Source organism: Cebus imitator, unplaced genomic scaffold, assembly GCF_001604975.1.
Source record: "Cebus imitator isolate Cc_AM_T3 unplaced genomic scaffold, Cebus_imitator-1.0 Scaffold48, whole genome shotgun sequence".
Classification (NCBI taxonomy): Eukaryota; Metazoa; Chordata; class Mammalia; order Primates; family Cebidae; genus Cebus; species Cebus imitator.
Genome location: NW_016107363.1, coordinates 1,039,613 through 1,057,801, shown reverse-complemented (window position 1 = coordinate 1,057,801; position 18,189 = coordinate 1,039,613). Strand labels below are relative to the sequence as shown.

General features: G+C 42.4%; 1 protein-coding gene across 11 annotated transcripts in view; it reads left to right on the top strand.

The window, feature by feature from the left end:
- Positions 1–17,384, top strand: part of ATXN7 (ataxin 7) — a 136,331-nt gene extending 118,947 nt beyond the window's left edge. For 8 of the 11 annotated variants that reach the window (XM_037738031.1, XM_037738032.1, XM_037738034.1 and 5 more), the window contains 6 exons: positions 3,379–3,644; positions 5,465–5,663; positions 6,027–6,148; positions 10,597–11,581; positions 12,717–12,783; positions 14,469–17,384. In XM_037738031.1, coding sequence (XP_037593959.1) covers positions 3,379–3,644; positions 5,465–5,663; positions 6,027–6,148; positions 10,597–11,581; positions 12,717–12,783; positions 14,469–14,578 — 1,749 coding nt within the window. In that variant the 3' untranslated portion in view covers positions 14,579–17,384. The remainder of the gene's footprint in view (positions 1–3,378; positions 3,645–5,464; positions 5,664–6,026; positions 6,149–10,596; positions 11,582–12,716; positions 12,784–14,468) is intronic. The other 3 variants (XM_017527352.2, XM_037738036.1, XM_017527355.2) reach the window with 1 other exon arrangement.
- Positions 17,385–18,189: the final 805 nt, after the last annotated feature.

The window sequence follows — 18,189 nt, the reverse complement described above, 5'->3', positions numbered from 1 at the left end:
CAATACAGTATTTTTGACTGTGATAGAATATTATACAGCAGATGTCTAGAACTTGTTCATCTTGCTTAACTGGAGGATTATGCTCATTGATTAGTAACTCCCTATTTCCCTCTCCCTTCAGCCCCCTAGAAACCACAGTTCTAGTCTTTAATTCTATGAGTTTGATTATAGATCTCATATAAGTGGAATCATGCAGTATTTATCTTTCTGTGACTGGGTTACTTATCTTAGCATAATGTTCTCCGGGTTCATACTTGTTGTAGCATATTGCAGAATTTCCTTCTATTTAAGGGCTGAATAATATTCCAGTGTATGTATATACCACCTTGTCTTCAGCCATCTGCTGACAGACATTTATATTGTGTCTACATCTTGTCTTTTGTAAATAGTACTTCAGTGAACATAAGAGTGCTGATACCTCTTTGAGATTCTGATTTCAGTTATTTTGGATGAATACCCAAAAGTGAGGTTGCCAAAAGTGTGAACTCAAAATCTTCAGGAGCTTGACTAGCATTCTTCTTGTGCCTTTTTTGCTAGGTGGACTGACTTTGAATGGGTCTGCACTTTTCCTCCCATCTTCCTTTTTAAATGATATGTGTTCCCATTGTCCTTCTTTAAGGGTATATTACTCTCTGTGGCATGGGGTGAAACCTGTCATCTCATTAATATGTCTTCAGCCCCACCTTATCATGAGATCAGCATAGAACTGGTAGAAAATGCAGCATCCACCAGGCCTGCCCTTTTACAGGATACCTTGACTTTTTTTTTTTTATTGTTTTGTCAGTTCTTTTTCCTTTCCTTGCCTTAACGTTGGTCTGAATCTATTAAGCTTGGTGGGGCTAAAGATTCCTTTGTGTCCCTACCCTGAGTGTCCCTACCCTGAGTGTTTCCCAAATTGCTGCCAGGTCTCTCTGTCTTAAACTTAGAACATTCTCTGCTCTCTTCACCATCAGGGAATTTGCCTGTATTTGTTCCTGTTACTCATTCTCTATTATCTGTCTGCCACCCTGACTGCCCCTTCCTCACTTTTTCATCTGTCTAATATGCTGTTGAACGTCCTCTGTGCCTTCCATGCAGAGAGATTTGTGACTCCTGTAGCCTTTGTCCACTCACTCGTTGTAGAACTTTTTATTACATACATCTGTGAGCATAGGCCTCGCTTATTCTAGGTCCCAGGGGATAAAGGTTTTAGCACAGTCACCACGTGTTCCCTCTGCTTGTGGAGTATATAGCCTAATGAAAGAGATGGAGATTAATAATCACCAAAATAAGTATAAAATTACCACTGATGAGTTATAAAAATATGAGAGGACTACGTTGTGAAAGCCTGCAACAGGGAATTTTGGCCAGGGAAGCCTTTCTTGCCATAGGAACATTGGGCTGAAATCAATATGATAATTTATCTGCTCAGAGAGGGATGAGAGAGGCAGGAGAGGTGGAGGAAACAATATGTGTGAAGGCTCTGTGACAGGAGCAGAGCAAATTCCTTAAAACCTTAAAGCCAGCCAGGTGGTTGAACAGAAAGAGGGAGGGAGAGTTACGTGGGACCATAAGAGCAGGGAGCAGTTAGCAAGGGTCTTAAGAGTGTGCAGGGCCACTGAGTCTAGTTACTAAGTCAGTCTTCATCCTGTGAGCCTTGGGCAACCTCCATTGGATTTCTGTTTGGAATGTTCTTCACAGCTCAGTGGAAACCCTACTTCCTCTTCAAAATGAGCTGGGAAAATGTTGTGTCTGCCTGCTTTCTTTATTTGGCTTTATTATGCTAGGCACTGGGGACATTCAAGCTGAGGAGAGGTTTATACATCTGCTTGGAGAGACACGCAGGTGTACCAGTAATGTTTTATGTTCATTTGTTCTTTCAACACATGTTGGAGGGCCATTATTTTTATAAACTTTTTGTTCGAAGCATTTATTCAGTGTCAGATGTTCTTCTAGATGTTGGTATAACACAAACAAAACAAAGTTCCTTGTCTTCATTTAGGTTACTTTCTTATGAATATTTTCCATATTAAAGAAAACCAAGTAAAAATGTAAAAAGCTAAACACATTTATGTGTGCCAGGTTAGATTATTTAAGTAGACATAGTTTGCAGTGTGTCGTAAGGAGGTGGGTTGTGTTAGTCAACCGAAAATGGAAGTTAGAAGCATAATTCCCCCTTTAAGTCCCTAAAGTTGTAGCAAATATGCCAATACATTTTTATTGTGTGTAGGGGCAGACACACACTTTTACAGTATTTTGTAATATAAAAGAAGGAAATGTGGGTGAATTCATGTATGTTTATGGATATGTGGTTAGGGCCACTGTAGCTCATGTAAACTAGTCCACTCCTCAGGATTAGTGTCTCCTTGCATTTGTACAGACTGAGAACTCAGCAGTATGGAATGGTCAGGTTTAACTTGACCTGAAAAGTCATTTCACATGATGGAACTTGATTATCAATAAGGTTTGCCCAACTCTGACCAGTTCACACCTGTACATTCAACTTTTATCTTCTGTTAGCAATGGAATAGGCTTATTTGTTTTTGTTTTGTTTTAATGCCAGTAACTGTGAAATGTGTTTGGACTGCAGGCACATTTGTTTTAATAAGGTTTGCTTCAACCACAGGTTTGTATTGATTGTCTTCTTTAGACAAACACTGCCATAATTTGACTTTCCTTTTTCTCTATGTGTTCGTTTCTTAATTCTGAAATTAGACATTGTCTGAAGACCCAGGGGTGTTGTCCATCCCATTTCCTTGATTTCCATAGCCAGTATCTGTAGCGATTACTTTGTCTCCCTTCCTGTTCATAGCGTTTCCCAGCCTCATCTTCTATCCAGTGTTCCTTGGCTGTGGCAGTCTGCAGAATGCTTTGGGCCACTTTCTCTTTACACATGGCATTTTCATTTGGAATAGAGAGACGCAATTGCTTTTTTGGAAGTTACTAAAAGAACACTTTCTGATACATGTTTTGTGGAATAATTGTTTCTTTAAATTAACATCCAGATTTTTAAATGGTCTGAAGAGGGTTTTTCTAATGGAGTTGATAAGAGCCCCCAAAACCAAATTGTTATTATGTCACAAAACATGAGTACTTGTCATATGTCACTAATGGTTACACTTAGTTCATACCAGGTGTCACAGCTCACATTTCTTTTTTCTTCTGATGGAAATAACATTTCCATATTCTTTTGCATTTAGAGCCTAGAATGTGTGCTTTTGGTCTAGCTAGGGAAAAAAGATTGGACCCTTAAGTTTTTTAGCTTATCAAGTGCTGAATAACCTTGCACTTTGCTTATGGTCTAGATTGCTTTTTAATTGGGAATGGTGTTTTGGGATATAAGGCAGACCAAAAATTATTAATGAGATTCTTCAATTTTTGTATGTCTTTGGTCCGCAGACACATTCCTTAACCCAGCGCAGGGCTGTCCAGGGTAGAAGAAAACGATTTGATGTGTTATTAGCCGAGCACAAAAACAAAACCAGGGAAAAGGAATTGATTCGCCATCCGGACTCTCAGCAACCACCGCAGCCTCTCAGGGACCCGCATCCTGCCCCTCCTAGAACGTCACAGGAGCCGCACCAAAACCCTCACGGAGTGATTCCTTCCGAATCAAAGCCTTTTGTAGCTAGTAAACCTAAACCTCACACCCCCAGTCTTCCAAGGTAAGCCAAGCCCTCCAACTCTTTCTCCCTCCCTCAGAGATGAGACTTGCAAATATCGTAAAACCTCAGTATCATCATGATGTTGAGAAACATACCCCAGGCTCATTGTGGAGATAGTTTTTTTTAAGGGAGTTTTGCTTTAAAAAAAAGAAGAGATTGAGTGCACCACTAAGTTTCAACCAGGGCTCCTCTTGGTTGTAAATGCAAGCAGTGGAATATAATTAAGAGTTACCTGGTCTATACTTGCTCAACATCAAGTGCCTCAACCCTGTTGAGCAGGCAGAAATTGGGTCCTTCTTATGGGTTAGTGATGGGAACACTTCACATGGCTTTGGCAGCAGTGTCTCTCATTTGTCTTTATATAGCAGTGGGAATTCTTGCTGGGGACAGGCATTCAGCCTGGGTTTTTACAGCATCCATTTATCAATGCGTTTTTTCATTCATTCATTTGGGGCTTTGGTCCGAGCATGTATTAGCATTTTAGTGGCAGAATAAACAGTGGATCAGAGTTTTTTAATGAGAACTTATACCTCAGAGACAGTGATGGTGGAATGTATGTTTGGGCTTACATGTTGAACCAAGTTGAAGTAAAGACTACCTAGCTTCCAGAGGGAAGGGAAAGAGAAAGACGTAGAGAAAGGGGCTTCAGTGTTGGCATTTATTGGCAGCAAGAGCGTCTGCTGAGGAATGTGCCAGCCCTTGGTTGCTAGTACTTACTGTTTCAGCCTCACATGTCTGATCCTTAAAATGGTTGCATAAAGGTGGAAGCACCTCCCTCATAGAAACACAGGTGTCTGTTTGAGCATATCCCAGCATGAGCCTTGTGGTTTCTGTGCAGTATGCTGGATCAGAGTAGGCTCCCCAGAGTGTGGTTAGGTTCTGGCCAGAGATTCCTTCCCAAGTCCTTTCTTTGGTCATCTCCTTGTTGAAGTTTTTGCATTTAGAAAAATGTAAGCTTAATTCCAGACCCATGAGGCCATTAAGGGTGTAGGAAAAACACATTACTGCCCTTGAGTAAGAGGCTGTAAGCTATCCACATAAAGTGGCAATACCACCTTATTCTTCTGTCACCTCCTGTCTCTCCTAGGTTATCTTAGAGCACTTTGAGAATTATAGTTGGCCCTCTGTATCCATGGGTTTTGCATGTGTGGATTAAACTAATTGCAGATTGAAACTATTTGGGGAAAGAAAAATTGTGTCTGTACTGAACATGTATAGGCTTTTCTTTTCTTGTTAGTATTCTGTAAACAATACATTACATAGCATTTACATTGTATTGGGTACTAAAAGTAATCCAGAGATTATTTCAAATACATGGGAGGATGTGCATAGGTTATATGCAAATACTATACCCTTTTATATCAGGCCACTTTGTACATTTGTGGATTTGCTGATTTTGCTATCCCCGGGAGGTCCTGGACCCAGTGGATACTGAAGGATGACTCTGTTTCATTTATTGTCCTAGTAAACCAAATCCAGTTGAAATTTGAAGAGAAATCAAAGAATTCTGTTAAATTCCACATGTATTTCCCCTTCTTTGGGGGAGAATAGAAGAGGGATCTGAACCACCCAAATGGCAATAGAAAGGATTTATTCTAAGTTACCTTGATTATATCTGGCAAACAGCTGAACTTAACATCCTGCAATTCAGGAGAGAACTTTACTCCCAAGCCACCTGGATCAGCATCTGTTTTCCCCCAGTGCTGGTGGTGGAACCCAGGCCTCCCCTAGGCTGTTTTGGATACATTGTTGTATCTCAGTTAAGGTGGCTGATTGCCAGGTGTGTGATCTGATCCGTGCTGCACTTTCTACTCACCAAGGCCTCCAGGCTGCCCTGCTCAGCAAGGTGGGAGTGCCCCCATTGACCCTCCTCCAGTCCATGAATCTCCACACCCTCCCCTGCCTGCCACTGAGCCAGCTTCTCGGTTATCCAGTGAGGAGGGCGAAGGCGATGACAAAGAAGAGTCTGTTGAAAAACTGGACTGTCATTATTCAGGTCATCATCCTCAGCCAGCATCTGTAAGTTCCACGTCTACCCCCGCGTTGACCCTCCCCACGCAGCATGGACAGGGCACTGCAGAGGGGCGCGCCAGGGACCTTGACATGCCCATATGTGTGGGACTCGGTCATGATGTGAGAGCAGCTCAGAACAGGGTGCCCCGGAGGCAGCACACAGTCGGTACTGGGGACGTCTCATGATTTTTTCCCTTTCTCTTCCATGACACTCAGGGCTAGGCATTGTCACTTTCATGCTTCACAGCCTCTGGTACTCAGAGGCAGTTCTGTCTTTCCTGGTTAGCTCCTTTGCTGAAGGAGAGAGAACCCTGACGGGGCATGCCAGTGTGGGAGTCAGCAAGCACGCGGCTATGTTCTCTTTTGCAGTTTTGCACATTTGGGAGTCGGCAGATTGGAAGAGGCTATTACGTGTTTGACTCCAGGTGGAACCGGCTTCGCTGCGCCCTCAACCTCATGGTGGAGAAGCATCTGAATGCACAGCTATGGAAGTGAGTGCCTGTTGTTCTTTGGGAGAGGAGCTGACTTTACACAGTGCTGCATTGTCGTCTTATTTCCTGTGAAACTGATGTTATGAAGATAGGCTTATCTAAACGAAGCTGGCCTTTGGCCCTGAGAAGAAGGTGCTTTGTCATTCATTCATTCGTTCCACAACTACGTATTGTTCTGGGTGCTGGGGTTCAAAGCAGAAGGACTGTCACATGTGTGGAGGTCACTGTCTAGTTGGAAGTCAGTGAGGGGAGAAAAAAATGGTCTACAGAAGAGTAAGGAGATGATAGCTTGTCCTAAGGAGAGAATGGAAACAATAACAATCACCAATACTTACTGAGAGCCAACTATGTACCAAACAACTTAAATGTATTTAACGTTCACAATTCTCTGTCAGGTGACCATGATTATAGCCTCCCCCCGACTCTTGTTTTGCTTTTTTTTATAGGTAACAAAACTGAGATACAGTGTCATGCAGCAAGTTAGTGGTAGGGCCAGGAATTGAACTTAGAGGTAACTTATTTTCAAGTACAGAGCTGAAAATATACAGGCCAGGGGGATTCATGGAACACCTGTCAGAAGAGGCAGTCTTTGAACTGAGGATGGATGAGAAAGAGCAGTCTCTGGGTTGTGCACAGCAGTGGGTTCCAGGCAGAAGGAAGCAGCTGTGTCAAGGTCTTGAGTCAGAAGAGACAGCTTGTTTGAGAGACAGCAAGAAAGTGAGCATGGTACAAGATGAGGTCCAAGAAACCAGCATGGGCCAGGTAACACAGAATTGCTTCAGTTGAAGGTTTTAAAAGGTAGAGGAGCCATGTGCTCCAGTTTGCAATTTAAGACACCTTGTGTGGTACTGTGTAGCTTGTACTTCCCAAACAGGATTTTAAGTGGAAGAAGAGTTCCATGGCTAAAAAGGTTTAACTTTAAAGCCTTTCCTGAAAAAAAAAGAAAAAATTGTTTTGTTTTGTTTTTTACTGCAGCACTTCTCAGAGCCTTTAATTGGCACTGTGCTTTGTAACTCTTGAAGCAGGGAATGTCATGTATAATGTGGAACATGTCCCAGGCTCTTTTGACCTTGGAACCTTTTTTAGAGGAACATCTTGGAGAACTAGTGTTTGATGGGATTGACTTTGGTGAATAGTAAGCTTTGCTAAGGTGACTGTCCAGTAATCAGCTCATCCCAGATCCTCTGTTTGGGCATCATTTATTAGTGCCTCTTTAAATGGACTCTGCCAGTACATTCATTTGCCTCCCTGCCTTGGTTTTCTAAAGTCAGACACTGTTGGGAGGCCTTGGATTGTCCACAAACCGAAGAACTATCTCCATGATCATTAGTAGGACTTAACATTTGTTTCCTTAGAGGACCAGGTCCAGAGCACTGTTACTCTACTTTTCTTTTTCATGTTTTTTCCTGGTTCTTACTGGATAAGAGATTCCTCTTTATGAAGGAACGTTGTCCCTGCTTAGACACAGAATCTGGGGAGTGGTTTTGGGGGTTCTGCAGGGTTTTTTCCACATCAGAACTCCCTAAGATACCTGAAATCTCAACTTTATATTTCTTCAGACTACTCACTGGAACTTGGAAAGCACACTGAGCTCATGAAACTATGGGTTTAGTGTACTCCTAAAAGTTTAGAAAGGACTTCTGAATGTTTTATACCCGTTATGATGGTATGTGCCTCATGGCCAACAGTTTGGGCCAGATAGTTTCAGTTCCTGGTGGCTTGGATGGTGAGACTTCCCTCTTGATGTTGTGAACTTTTTAAAAAGCAGGGTCATAGGGTCGACTCTGCTGTCTACTCTGTTCTGTCTGAAGGCTGCCTGTCTTACCCATTACTTCCAGGGAGAGGGAAACCGACCCTTTCCATGAGCACAACCACTGGTTTTTAAAAAGTCAATACAGCAACAAGAGACGTGTTGCCCAGTAATAAGTTGGCACGTAGGTTTGGGGCAGATGGGAACTTCCTGCATGATGCCACCCCACATAGGAGTGCTGGCGGCCTTTTCAGGCAGCCCTTGAGATTTGCTGCGGGGAGCTCAGCACTTCTCACCCAGAGAACTGTTCTCACCCGACATCTTTGAAGCACTCAAGGAAACTTTCAAAGAGGTCCAAGTCCCATCCTACTGGCTCAGCCCAAAATTCTTCCTTACAGGGTTTGTGTGGTAAAATTGGAGGTAAGTAAAGTGGGAATTGAGCATGAAAGAGTAATCTCCAGTTTCTAGAGTTCGGCCAACAGTGAAATTAGGCTAGCACTTTCTTTGCAGCATGGCCATAACCCAAAAGGCCACTGCCCAGCTCCTACGATTTCTGTGAACTGCTTGTCCTCTGTTGATTGGGGACCACTATCCCATACCCCTAAAAAGGGGCTGGGATGGTTTTCAAAGGGTTTTTGTTGGTGGTGTTTTTTTTTTTTTTTAACTTTTTGAAATGGTAATACAGTCATTTGGCTTAAAAAAGGAAATACAAGTATTAAAAGGCATACACTGAAAATGCTCAGTCCTCCTGTCCCCTACCTGTAGGTTTTCTACTCAGTCCTCACAGACATTTTTATTATTTTTTGATGTATCCCTACAGAGTTTATTTATGCAAACACAAGTCAGTGTGAGTACGTATTGTTACTTTGCCTCTTGATACACAAAAGGGTAATTAACTACTTAAAAGAGCTTTTCTAAGAGAAATTTATAATTGCCTCTCTGAGAGAGCCACATCCTTCCTTGCTCCGGAAGGCTTTTCCTTTCCTCAGGATTTGGTTCCAGGCAGTCTGGTCTTTAGTCTCTGGCTTCCTGAGCCACCTGGTGATCATGAGAAGCCGCTGCTCCCAGGGAGCAGTAGCACTTGGACTTTAGAGTCAGGATTCTGGATGCCCCCGAATCACCCAGGGGCCTTGTTGCCGTGCAGATTCTGATGCATTCATTCTGGGATGGGGCCCAGAAACTCAGCTTTCCTAACCAACCTTTCAGGTAATTAATGACAATGCCTGCTGCCTTCCTCTATGAGTAGTGCAGAGAGCGCCTAGCCTCTCAACCTTGGCTCCACGTTAGTCCCCGGAAAGATTTATAAATTACTGATGTCTGTCCCCACTCCCTGCAGAGACTCTGGTGTAATTGGTATGGATGTGGCTTAAGCTCCACAGGTGATTGTAATGTGCAACAGCTGGAGTTGAGAAGCACTGACGTCAGGCCAGAGCTGCACCCTTAAATGGGGTTTTGGGGTTTTTTGTTTTGAGACAGGGTCTCACTCTGTCGCCTAGGCTGGAGTGTGTTGGCATGATCTGGGCTCGCTGTAACCTCCGCCTCCCAGGTTCAAGCAATTCTTCTGCCTCAGCCCTCTGTGTAGCTGAAATTACAGACGCGCACCACCATGCCCGGCTAATTTTTGCATTTTTAGTAGAGATGAGGTTTCACCACGTTGGCCAGGTTGGTCTCGAACTCCCAACCTCAAGTGACCTGCTTGTCTTGGCCTCCCAAAGTGCTGGGATTACAGGTGTAAGCCACCATGCCTGGCCGAATGGGATTTTTAAAGCATGGGCAAATACTTTTAGTCATTAATGTATTTTATTAATAACAGTAGTCTTTAAAAGCATCTGGAAAGCACTGGGCAGCAGTCTAGGCCAGTTCTCTCACTGGGGTAGTGGCCGGGTCTGCCAGGGCTACCCCATAAGTCAGGATCTAGGCAGTCTTGCCACTTGCCTTCTAGTCAGGCCTTTTTCTCTTCTGCCACCTCAGCTTAAATTCTGCCAAAGAAGTTTTTGAAATTGTGGCACTGTCACATTTAAGATTAAGGGCTAAAATAAAAGGAGATACTCCCTGGTTTGAATGTAGATGATTTCCTCATCCCCTGAAAAATACCTTGCCCAGACATTTTTAACAGAATCCATTGTTATAACACCATGCTGAATATCCCTTGAAACTGTGGGGCTTTTTTCCCTGACCTTGCAGTTGCTATTAATTAGCTGCACCCTTCCTTTTCTCTCATTCGTTTCTGAATTCTCTCAACATTTACTGAGTACCTTCTGTGTTTTCTGCACTACTGAGCACTAGGACTACAATGGTAAATCAGCGTGGGATGGCTCTCTCTGCAGAGGAGTTGGTGGTTAGCAATCCAACACTTAAAGGATGAGCAGAAGTTGGGGTATTGGGTCATGACATTTTCTCAGAATATAAGGAAGATAAGCAGCTGGAAGCAGGGAAGGGGGTGTTGGGGGTGGGAGGTGGAGGTAGAGGTAGAGGCTGGGGCGGTAGCAGCAGGGAGCTGCACACACACAATTACTCTAAGAGCCCCAGGAAGGCATTAAAGAATTTGAATGAGAGAGGTAACAGGATTGGCTTTGTGGTTCAGAGTCATCGCTTTGATGTGGATGGTTTCTCTGGGTCATAAGCAAAGAGGGTGCCATCCGAAAGTCTCCATGAATGGCTGTGGTCATTGTCACTCACTGTCCTCTCATTTTTTCAGGAAAATCCCACCAGTGCCCAGTACCACCTCACCCATCTCCACACGTATTCCTCACCGGACAAACTCTGTGCCGACATCACAATGTGGAGTCAGCTATTTGGCAGCAGCCACTGTCTCTACATCCCCAGTCCTGCTCTCGTCCACCTGCATCTCCCCAAATAGCAAATCGGTACCAGCTCATGGAACCACACTAAATGCACAGCCTGCTGCTTCAGGGGCGATGGATCCTGTGTGCAGTATGCAATCCAGACAAGTGTCCTCTTCATCCTCATCCCCTTCCACGCCCTCTGGCCTTTCCTCGGTTCCCTCCTCTCCTATGTCCAGGAAACCTCAGAAATTGAAATCCAGCAAGTCTATGAGGCCCAAGGAGTCTTCTGGTAACAGCACTAACTGTCAAAATGCCAGTAGCAGTACCAGTGGCGGCTCAGGAAAGAAACGCAAAAACAGTTCCCCACTGTTGGTTCACTCTTCCTCCTCCTCTTCCTCTTCTTCCTCCTCCTCTTCTTCTCATTCCATGGAGTCTTTTAGGAAAAACTGTGTGGCTCACTCTGGGCCTCCTTACCCTTCAATGGTAACATCTTCCCAGAGCATCGGCCTCAACTGTGTGACAAATAAAACAAACGCAGTGAACGCCCGGCATGACCAGTCAGGGAGAGGCCCCACCAGCGGGAGCCCTGCTGAATCCATCAAGAGGATGAGTGTGATGGTGAACAGCAGTGATTCCACTCTTTCTCTTGGGCCATTCATTCACCAATCCAATGAACTGCCTGTCAACTCCCATGGCAGTTTTTCCCACTCACACACTCCTCTAGACAAACTCATAGGAAAGAAAAGAAAATGCTCACCCAGCTCGAGCAGCATCAGCAACAGCAGCAGCAAACCCACAAAGGTTGCCAAAGTGCCAGCCATGAACAACGTCCATATGAAACACACAGGCACCATCCCAGGGGCACAAGGACTGATGAACAATTCCCTTCTTCATCAGGTAGGAAATGGACTGTGAACCCCATGGGAATGCCCATTTCCTCTCCCTTAGGATCTTTTGTCAGCTCAGAAATGTGTTTGGTTGGGTTGGTTGGTTTGTAAACAGATACTCAGCTTCATGATGTATTTTTAAAAAGAGAGAGAGAGTTCACGGCCATATGAAGGAAACACAGGCCTCTTCTGCCAGAATATCTGGTGCCTTTGGAAGATGCTCTTGGGTAAAGAAACTACAGTAATGTGTTTTTGGTAGATAAAGCTGCAGAAAGCATCAGGCATGACAGCAAAATCAGAATTGAAGGGGAGTCCCTCTCTAAAATAGCCAGTAATGTGTTGTCCCGATACTCTGAAGTGTGTACCATTCAAGGCTTTAAGGAAGGAAACAGGCAGTTTTTCCTGGATAGTGGTTCTCTGTTAACGTTCCTCTGAAGAAAGCTGGGATAAGATCAGAAAGGGGTGATTTAAGGTTTAAAATGAGGCCAGGTGCGGTGGCTCATGCCTGTAAACCCAGCACTTTGGGAGACCAAGGCAGGCAGATGGCCTGAGGTCAGGAGTTTGAGATCAGCCTGGCCAACATGGTGAAACCCCGTCTCTACTAAAAATAAAAAAATTAGCTGGGTATGATGGAACATGCCTATAATCCCGCTACTTGGGAAGCTGAGGCAGGAGAATCGCCTGAACCAGGGAGGTTAAGGTTGTAGTGAGCCGAGATTGCACCACTGGACTCCATCTAGCAACAGAACAAGACTATGTCTCAAAAAAAAAAAAAAAAAGGGAAGAGAAAGAGCATTTATTATTTTCCCCCTCGAAGAATTTCAGATATTCTGGTTAAATCTCACTCCATATTTTCTCTTCCCATTTTTGAGAGAGGCAGGAAAACAGGATTCAGTATGGACATAGCAGAAGACTGAAATCTCATTCCAAGCTCATAGTTTAAAAAGTCTGCATATGAACCCCATCAGTAGAGAAGTGGCTGATGGATGTGAGACTCATAATTAACTATGACTTTCTGTCTTAGGCTGTATTTTTGTCTCTTCCCTGCTCTTCTGCCTGTTGCTGACCTCACCTGTAGCTGTTTCTTCCAGCTTCCTTTGCTCTAACTTCCAGCTCATCTCTCATCTTGTTATTTTATTCATCAGGATATCTCCTCACGTTGCTTACGAACAGGAATTTCAGCAACATCACCCCAGAGCCCTGACTTAAAATGTGAGGCTCTTTTTTATGTTTTTTTTCCCCCCTTCCTCTTCTTCAGAACTTAACTCAAATGCTAGCCAGGTTAGGACTTTATCAGAAAATACCAAGAAATTTCTTAGTGTGATATATAATTTTCCTCTAACATGTGGTTGAATTAACACCCAGTGCCAAAGGTATGGGGAAAATATTTGTGAACTTAAGTAGCTGCATACATTGAGTTATTATGTGTTGTTTAGCATTCTGATCAGGGGATTCCTAGACAAATGAGAAGTGTGCTTTCCCTTCTTGGTTTGTAGCTACTCATTACAGTTTATAAGCATTAATCCAGTATAAACAGAGAAGACATGGTGTACCCATTCTTCAACACACTGTCTTTGAGAGTAGAGTCCCCAGGAGACGTGATCCCCATGGGAAGGGCATTCCATTGTGCTGTAATGCCCATCTCATATCTGTATTAGTGAGCACACTGTCTTCATTTAGACAGGAGTGTTGATCTCAATGCCCACAAGTAACAGAAAGGACAGAAGGGGCCAGGTGGGGCACAGCAGAGATTGGCAGTGCCTGAGAGAAATGCGGAGACGTGGAGCAGCTGCTTCCAGACGTTTGTTACCTATTTTAAGGAGAGGCTTCAGATCTGGACTTGGATGTGAAATTTAGTCTACACACACACACACACACACACACACACACACACTTTTTTTCTCTTAAACCTGGTATAACCTACATATCTGTGGGCCATCTTTGGCGCATTACCTGCCATTTTGCCACCTTTGATTTTTACCATGTAGTGGCACTGTGTCTTACAGGAACAAACCAAACAGCCTAACTTTGGGCTTTTTCCTTAAAATCAGTTTCCACTTAAGTTTGTGCTTGAGAGAAATTTTCTCTGTGCAGAGGAATACTTTTTACTATGCTACACAAATCCTGGGGCAGGAAGAGGGGTGCTTGCTTGGAGATCAAAGGATCTTCAGAACCCCAAGAAGTGTTGTACATTTTTATGTCTTTGTTCATTTATCGTATAGCTTTCATAAGAATCTCAAAGGGACTCATGACCCCAAAACGCTTTAAAGAATGCTGCTGTTACAAAAGTAGGGACCTCTACTCACTGTTTCCTGGGAGCTGCCTTTAAAACAAAAATAACTGAGCTAGTTGAAGTTTTCTGAACAAGGGCATGAAGTATGGGACATGGAGGGAAGCCTAGAAGATGACGGGGTTGAGCAGGCACCCCTGAGAGTGTGTTCATGGGCCCTGCCACCACAGATGTAAAAACGGCCCACTGTGAAGGCCAGAGTTTCCTATCCCCCAGCAGGGGCACTGCCTTGAGTGCGAACTGTCACACCTGTGTGTGCTAGCCCTTGACCTTGTTCCTTTCTCAGCTAACAACCTGGAATACCTTCAAGGACACAAAATCAGTAAATAAAACCAAAAGGCAAACATAAGAGCCTTTTCTCTAAGCTTAGAAACCCAGGCCTGCATCTCTTCTAGCCAGTTGTGAGTCTGCAATGATTGTGCCCAGTAGTAGTGAAGGCTATTGAAAGCTAAGGCCAAATTCTGTAGCTGACCGTTCTGGCATCACTCAGTTCATGGAGACTTTAATAGCATGCAGCCTTTGGAATATTCTTGTTTAGAATCAGGAGTGCAGTATACAAACACTTACTTACCTTTTCATTATTTCCCCACCCCATCTTTTTTGAAAGCCAAAGGCACGTCCCTGACAGCTGAAAACAGCACGGGGAGGAATAATGCGGACACTTTTGAGGACAAGTTACACCTCCACTCAGCACTCTGGACTCCACGATGCCTTTGAGTCTGTTTTCCTAACCTCCTGTGGGTCTCAAGGGTAGAAACCTGCCGGGCTGTTTTAACGAGGATTACCCTGAAGCTATGTCTGTAGCAGTGAGTACTCATAAAGGACACTGGATCAAGTTCAGCCACGGAATTGCTTTTATCAGTGTTAAAGTGGTCTGGACTGCTTGCTACCAATCTGTGAGAAGTTTTTGTTTTGTTTTTTAACTTGTAGTATATCATGGAGCCACTCTTCAAGTAGATTGGCTGGGCAAAAGAATGTTTTGGAAAGAGCGTTACTGTAGACCTTTCTCCCTCCTTCCTTTTACTACCATTGTTTTAAACACTGTCATCTGTAGGTCACTCTCCAGCAGTTAGGCACCTTAACTGGAGACCAGAAACCTTCCAGAGGAGAGAGGGCTGCATCCTGACCAACCCTCTGAAGAAGGGAATTAGGCTTTAGATTTTGTCAGCAGTGTTCCAGGAATGAATGGACATTAGCCTAAGGCACCATGACAAAATAGCCCAGCCTTAAAGTAATTTGGGAACAGAAGCTGTCAGAAGTTTCTAACTTACAAACTGGTTTGAAATTTTTGATGCCCAGACAGCAAGTATAAACTGGTTTGGAGGCTTACTTTTCGTGATACAAAAGCAATTCTGTGTGATTATAAAAAAAAAAAAAAAAAGAAGAAAGAAAATGCAAGCTAGTTTGGAGAAATGAAGGCCAAATTGGGTTGGGGGAGGGTGGGAGAAAGGAAGTTAAAATCACCATAGGGAGAACAAAACTTTTTGCAAGATTTCCAAAGAGATGAAATTTTCTTAATCCTTTAAGTTTTCATGGTAAACAGTATGTCAGATTGGGTTGGTCGTCCTACCTAGTCTATTTTTAAAAGTCACCTTTTAAAGTGACATTATTAGATACACTTAAATGTTTTGAAGGCACTCTCTGCATTACCCTTCTTTTCCTCTTTGGATGCTGTCCTGGGACTAAGTGTAGATTTCTGCTTCAAACGCTTTTGGATTGGGTGTGTATGCGCTTCCCTCATGCCACTCCAGATGTTTATTTGGATGTGGCTGGGGACGAGAGCAGGCACCAAGGGAAGGGAATTGGAGAATGTGTGCGTCCGACCAAATCCTATATCACGGAATTGTAATCTGTGTATAGGATTGCCCTGATACACGCCCTCCTTTCTTTGGATTATACCAGCCATCTTCCTGAGAGTTTTGGAGCCCTCTAAGATATTTTTTCTAGTACCTCACCCCTAAAGAAAGAGCTTAATATGTTAAAACAGCATTGCTTGGAGAAGGTGTCACTGAATTAGAGGATGAGCTGGAGCCTTTAAATGGGTGATGCAACCACTGCAGGCTCCTGACAAGAGAATCAGGCACTTTTGCTTAGAAGAACACACAAAGTTGCCGAACACAGGGTAAAATTTCCAAGGCGCTGATCATTGCTCTGGCCAGGGCTTGATGAGAGCCAGTCAGTACATCCTTTTTTTCCTACAATTCTTGGGTTTCAAACTTCAGTTTCAGGGAATTTCAAGTCAACAACAGGTAGAATGAATAAACTTGGTTACCAGCCTAATAATGTGAATTGCTACAGAATTTATTGTGTAAGAAAACAAAATCTTTATGCAGATACTTTAACTATAAATTGATGTAAAATACTGATTTTTTTTAAAGGAACGAGAGAGCAGTATCTTGTTCAATTATTATGCAATCAATCAGTAAATGTTTTTAAAATGATACTACAGGAGAGCTTAGTAAGGAGAGAGCATAGATGGGCCAGTTTGGCATAGTTAGGAGAAATCAATCTGGTTTCCATCCCAGTGGGGAAAGAGAGAAGAGGTGAGAGGGGATCAGAACGTACCTAGTTGATTCCTTGGTGACAAGTGCAATGGGGTATGGGTAGAATTTATTTTCAGAGCCAAGGGGACTTGATGGTTATAAATAAAGTTGCCTTTAGCAATGGAATTTATAATAAGATCCACGATAAGTTGATTCAGAATAATGTAGATATTTAGATTAGCAAGTATTGAACATTTGATTTCTTAGACTGAGGTTTTAATTGAATTTCATTTTGCCTCCCGGTAACACACAGAACATCGGGATTAGGAAATTAGCCATTTTGGATTCTGCCTGCCACAAACAGACCTATTCTAAACAGTGCTATTAAATTTTAGACTGTTGTTCAAATATTTTATTTTCTCCTACAACTACTTTTTATTATGAACAATTAAGACCATTTAAAACACTGAAGTATTTTTTTGAATTAAATTAACTTGCAAAAACCAAATTTGCAGTGGTTGGGTTGTTTCTAGACAGACTTTGGTATCAATTTAAAACCAAGATAATTTTTATATTCTTTCCAATAGAATTTCATGACAACTCCTGCAGTTTTCTTAACCTACAAAAAAAAAAAAAAAAGTGCTGCAATGATGAACAAAGAATTATACAAAACCTACTTTTGTATCTTTATTTTGGAATTTCCTGTTCTATTATAAATATGGAAGTATCCCTATTTCAGAAGACATATTTTGTTAAAAATGAATTGTACATATTTAAATATGTATTTTTGCACAGGTCTTTTTTTCTGATACCCTGTTTTGGTACAATTGAGATCATCTAGTATTTATTTATTAATTAATAAAAGTAAATACCTTTTTATAATTTGAAGTGGTTCACTGCCAAGCCAATAGTTCTAGAACCTGCCTCCTTTACAGTTTAAGGGATGCCTCTGTTCTGTGAAAGTCTTTGTCTCTTTTAATGTCTTGGGAGTGGATTCATACAGATGAAGTGGGCATTGCTTCTCCCTAGTTGCCTGGTTTCCCTGGTTTCCCGGTAGACTACATGTAACTAAGTGACACACTGCTTTTCTTTTGTTAGTATTTTATGTGTGAGAGTGAGTATGTGATTGTGTGTATGTGCGCATGTGTGTACACTCTGAGCACATGAGTGTTAGTATGTGATGTGGTTTAAAACTAATGGAAAAAACTGAAAGTGCCTGAACCTAGTTTTAAGCTTAGACAGAATCTCTTTAAAAAGACTTGAATGTTCAGTTGAACTTTTTGGAGTTTGCTTTTTCCACCTAAATATTGTTTCTAAAATTTTAGAGGAGGAGTTGAAAACCACCAATGCTGGTAATTTTATAAGGTATTTTAAAATTAAGACCTTTTGGTTCGTAGTAATTCAGTTTTCAATTGGTGATGGATTGCCTGGTGACACCAAGAGTTACAAATCTTTTTGTCAGCCAGCAACTTACACGATGTGTCCATTTTGTTATTCACTCATGAAATACAATTTAAAATATTTAAAATATTTTGTATTCCAAAAATATAATACAAAGAAGTACCTCTGAGAACATTGAAAAAATGTATAATTTGAAAAATGTAACTTGTAAAGGCAGCTGTCTTCCTGCAAGAGTTCTGTTGCCAAGGAATTTCTTAATGTCTTTCATTCTGTCCAGGGGGGTTGGGGGGATTGGGCTTTGAAAAATTATTGTTAAAAGTTTCATTGTTTAGCAGAAAATAATCATTTTTACATTTTGTGCAAACATTTTACATTTTCAGATCATTTAAATGAGCACTACATACTGTCAGTGTGAATGTAGGGCCTTGAAAGCATTTTGCTTTT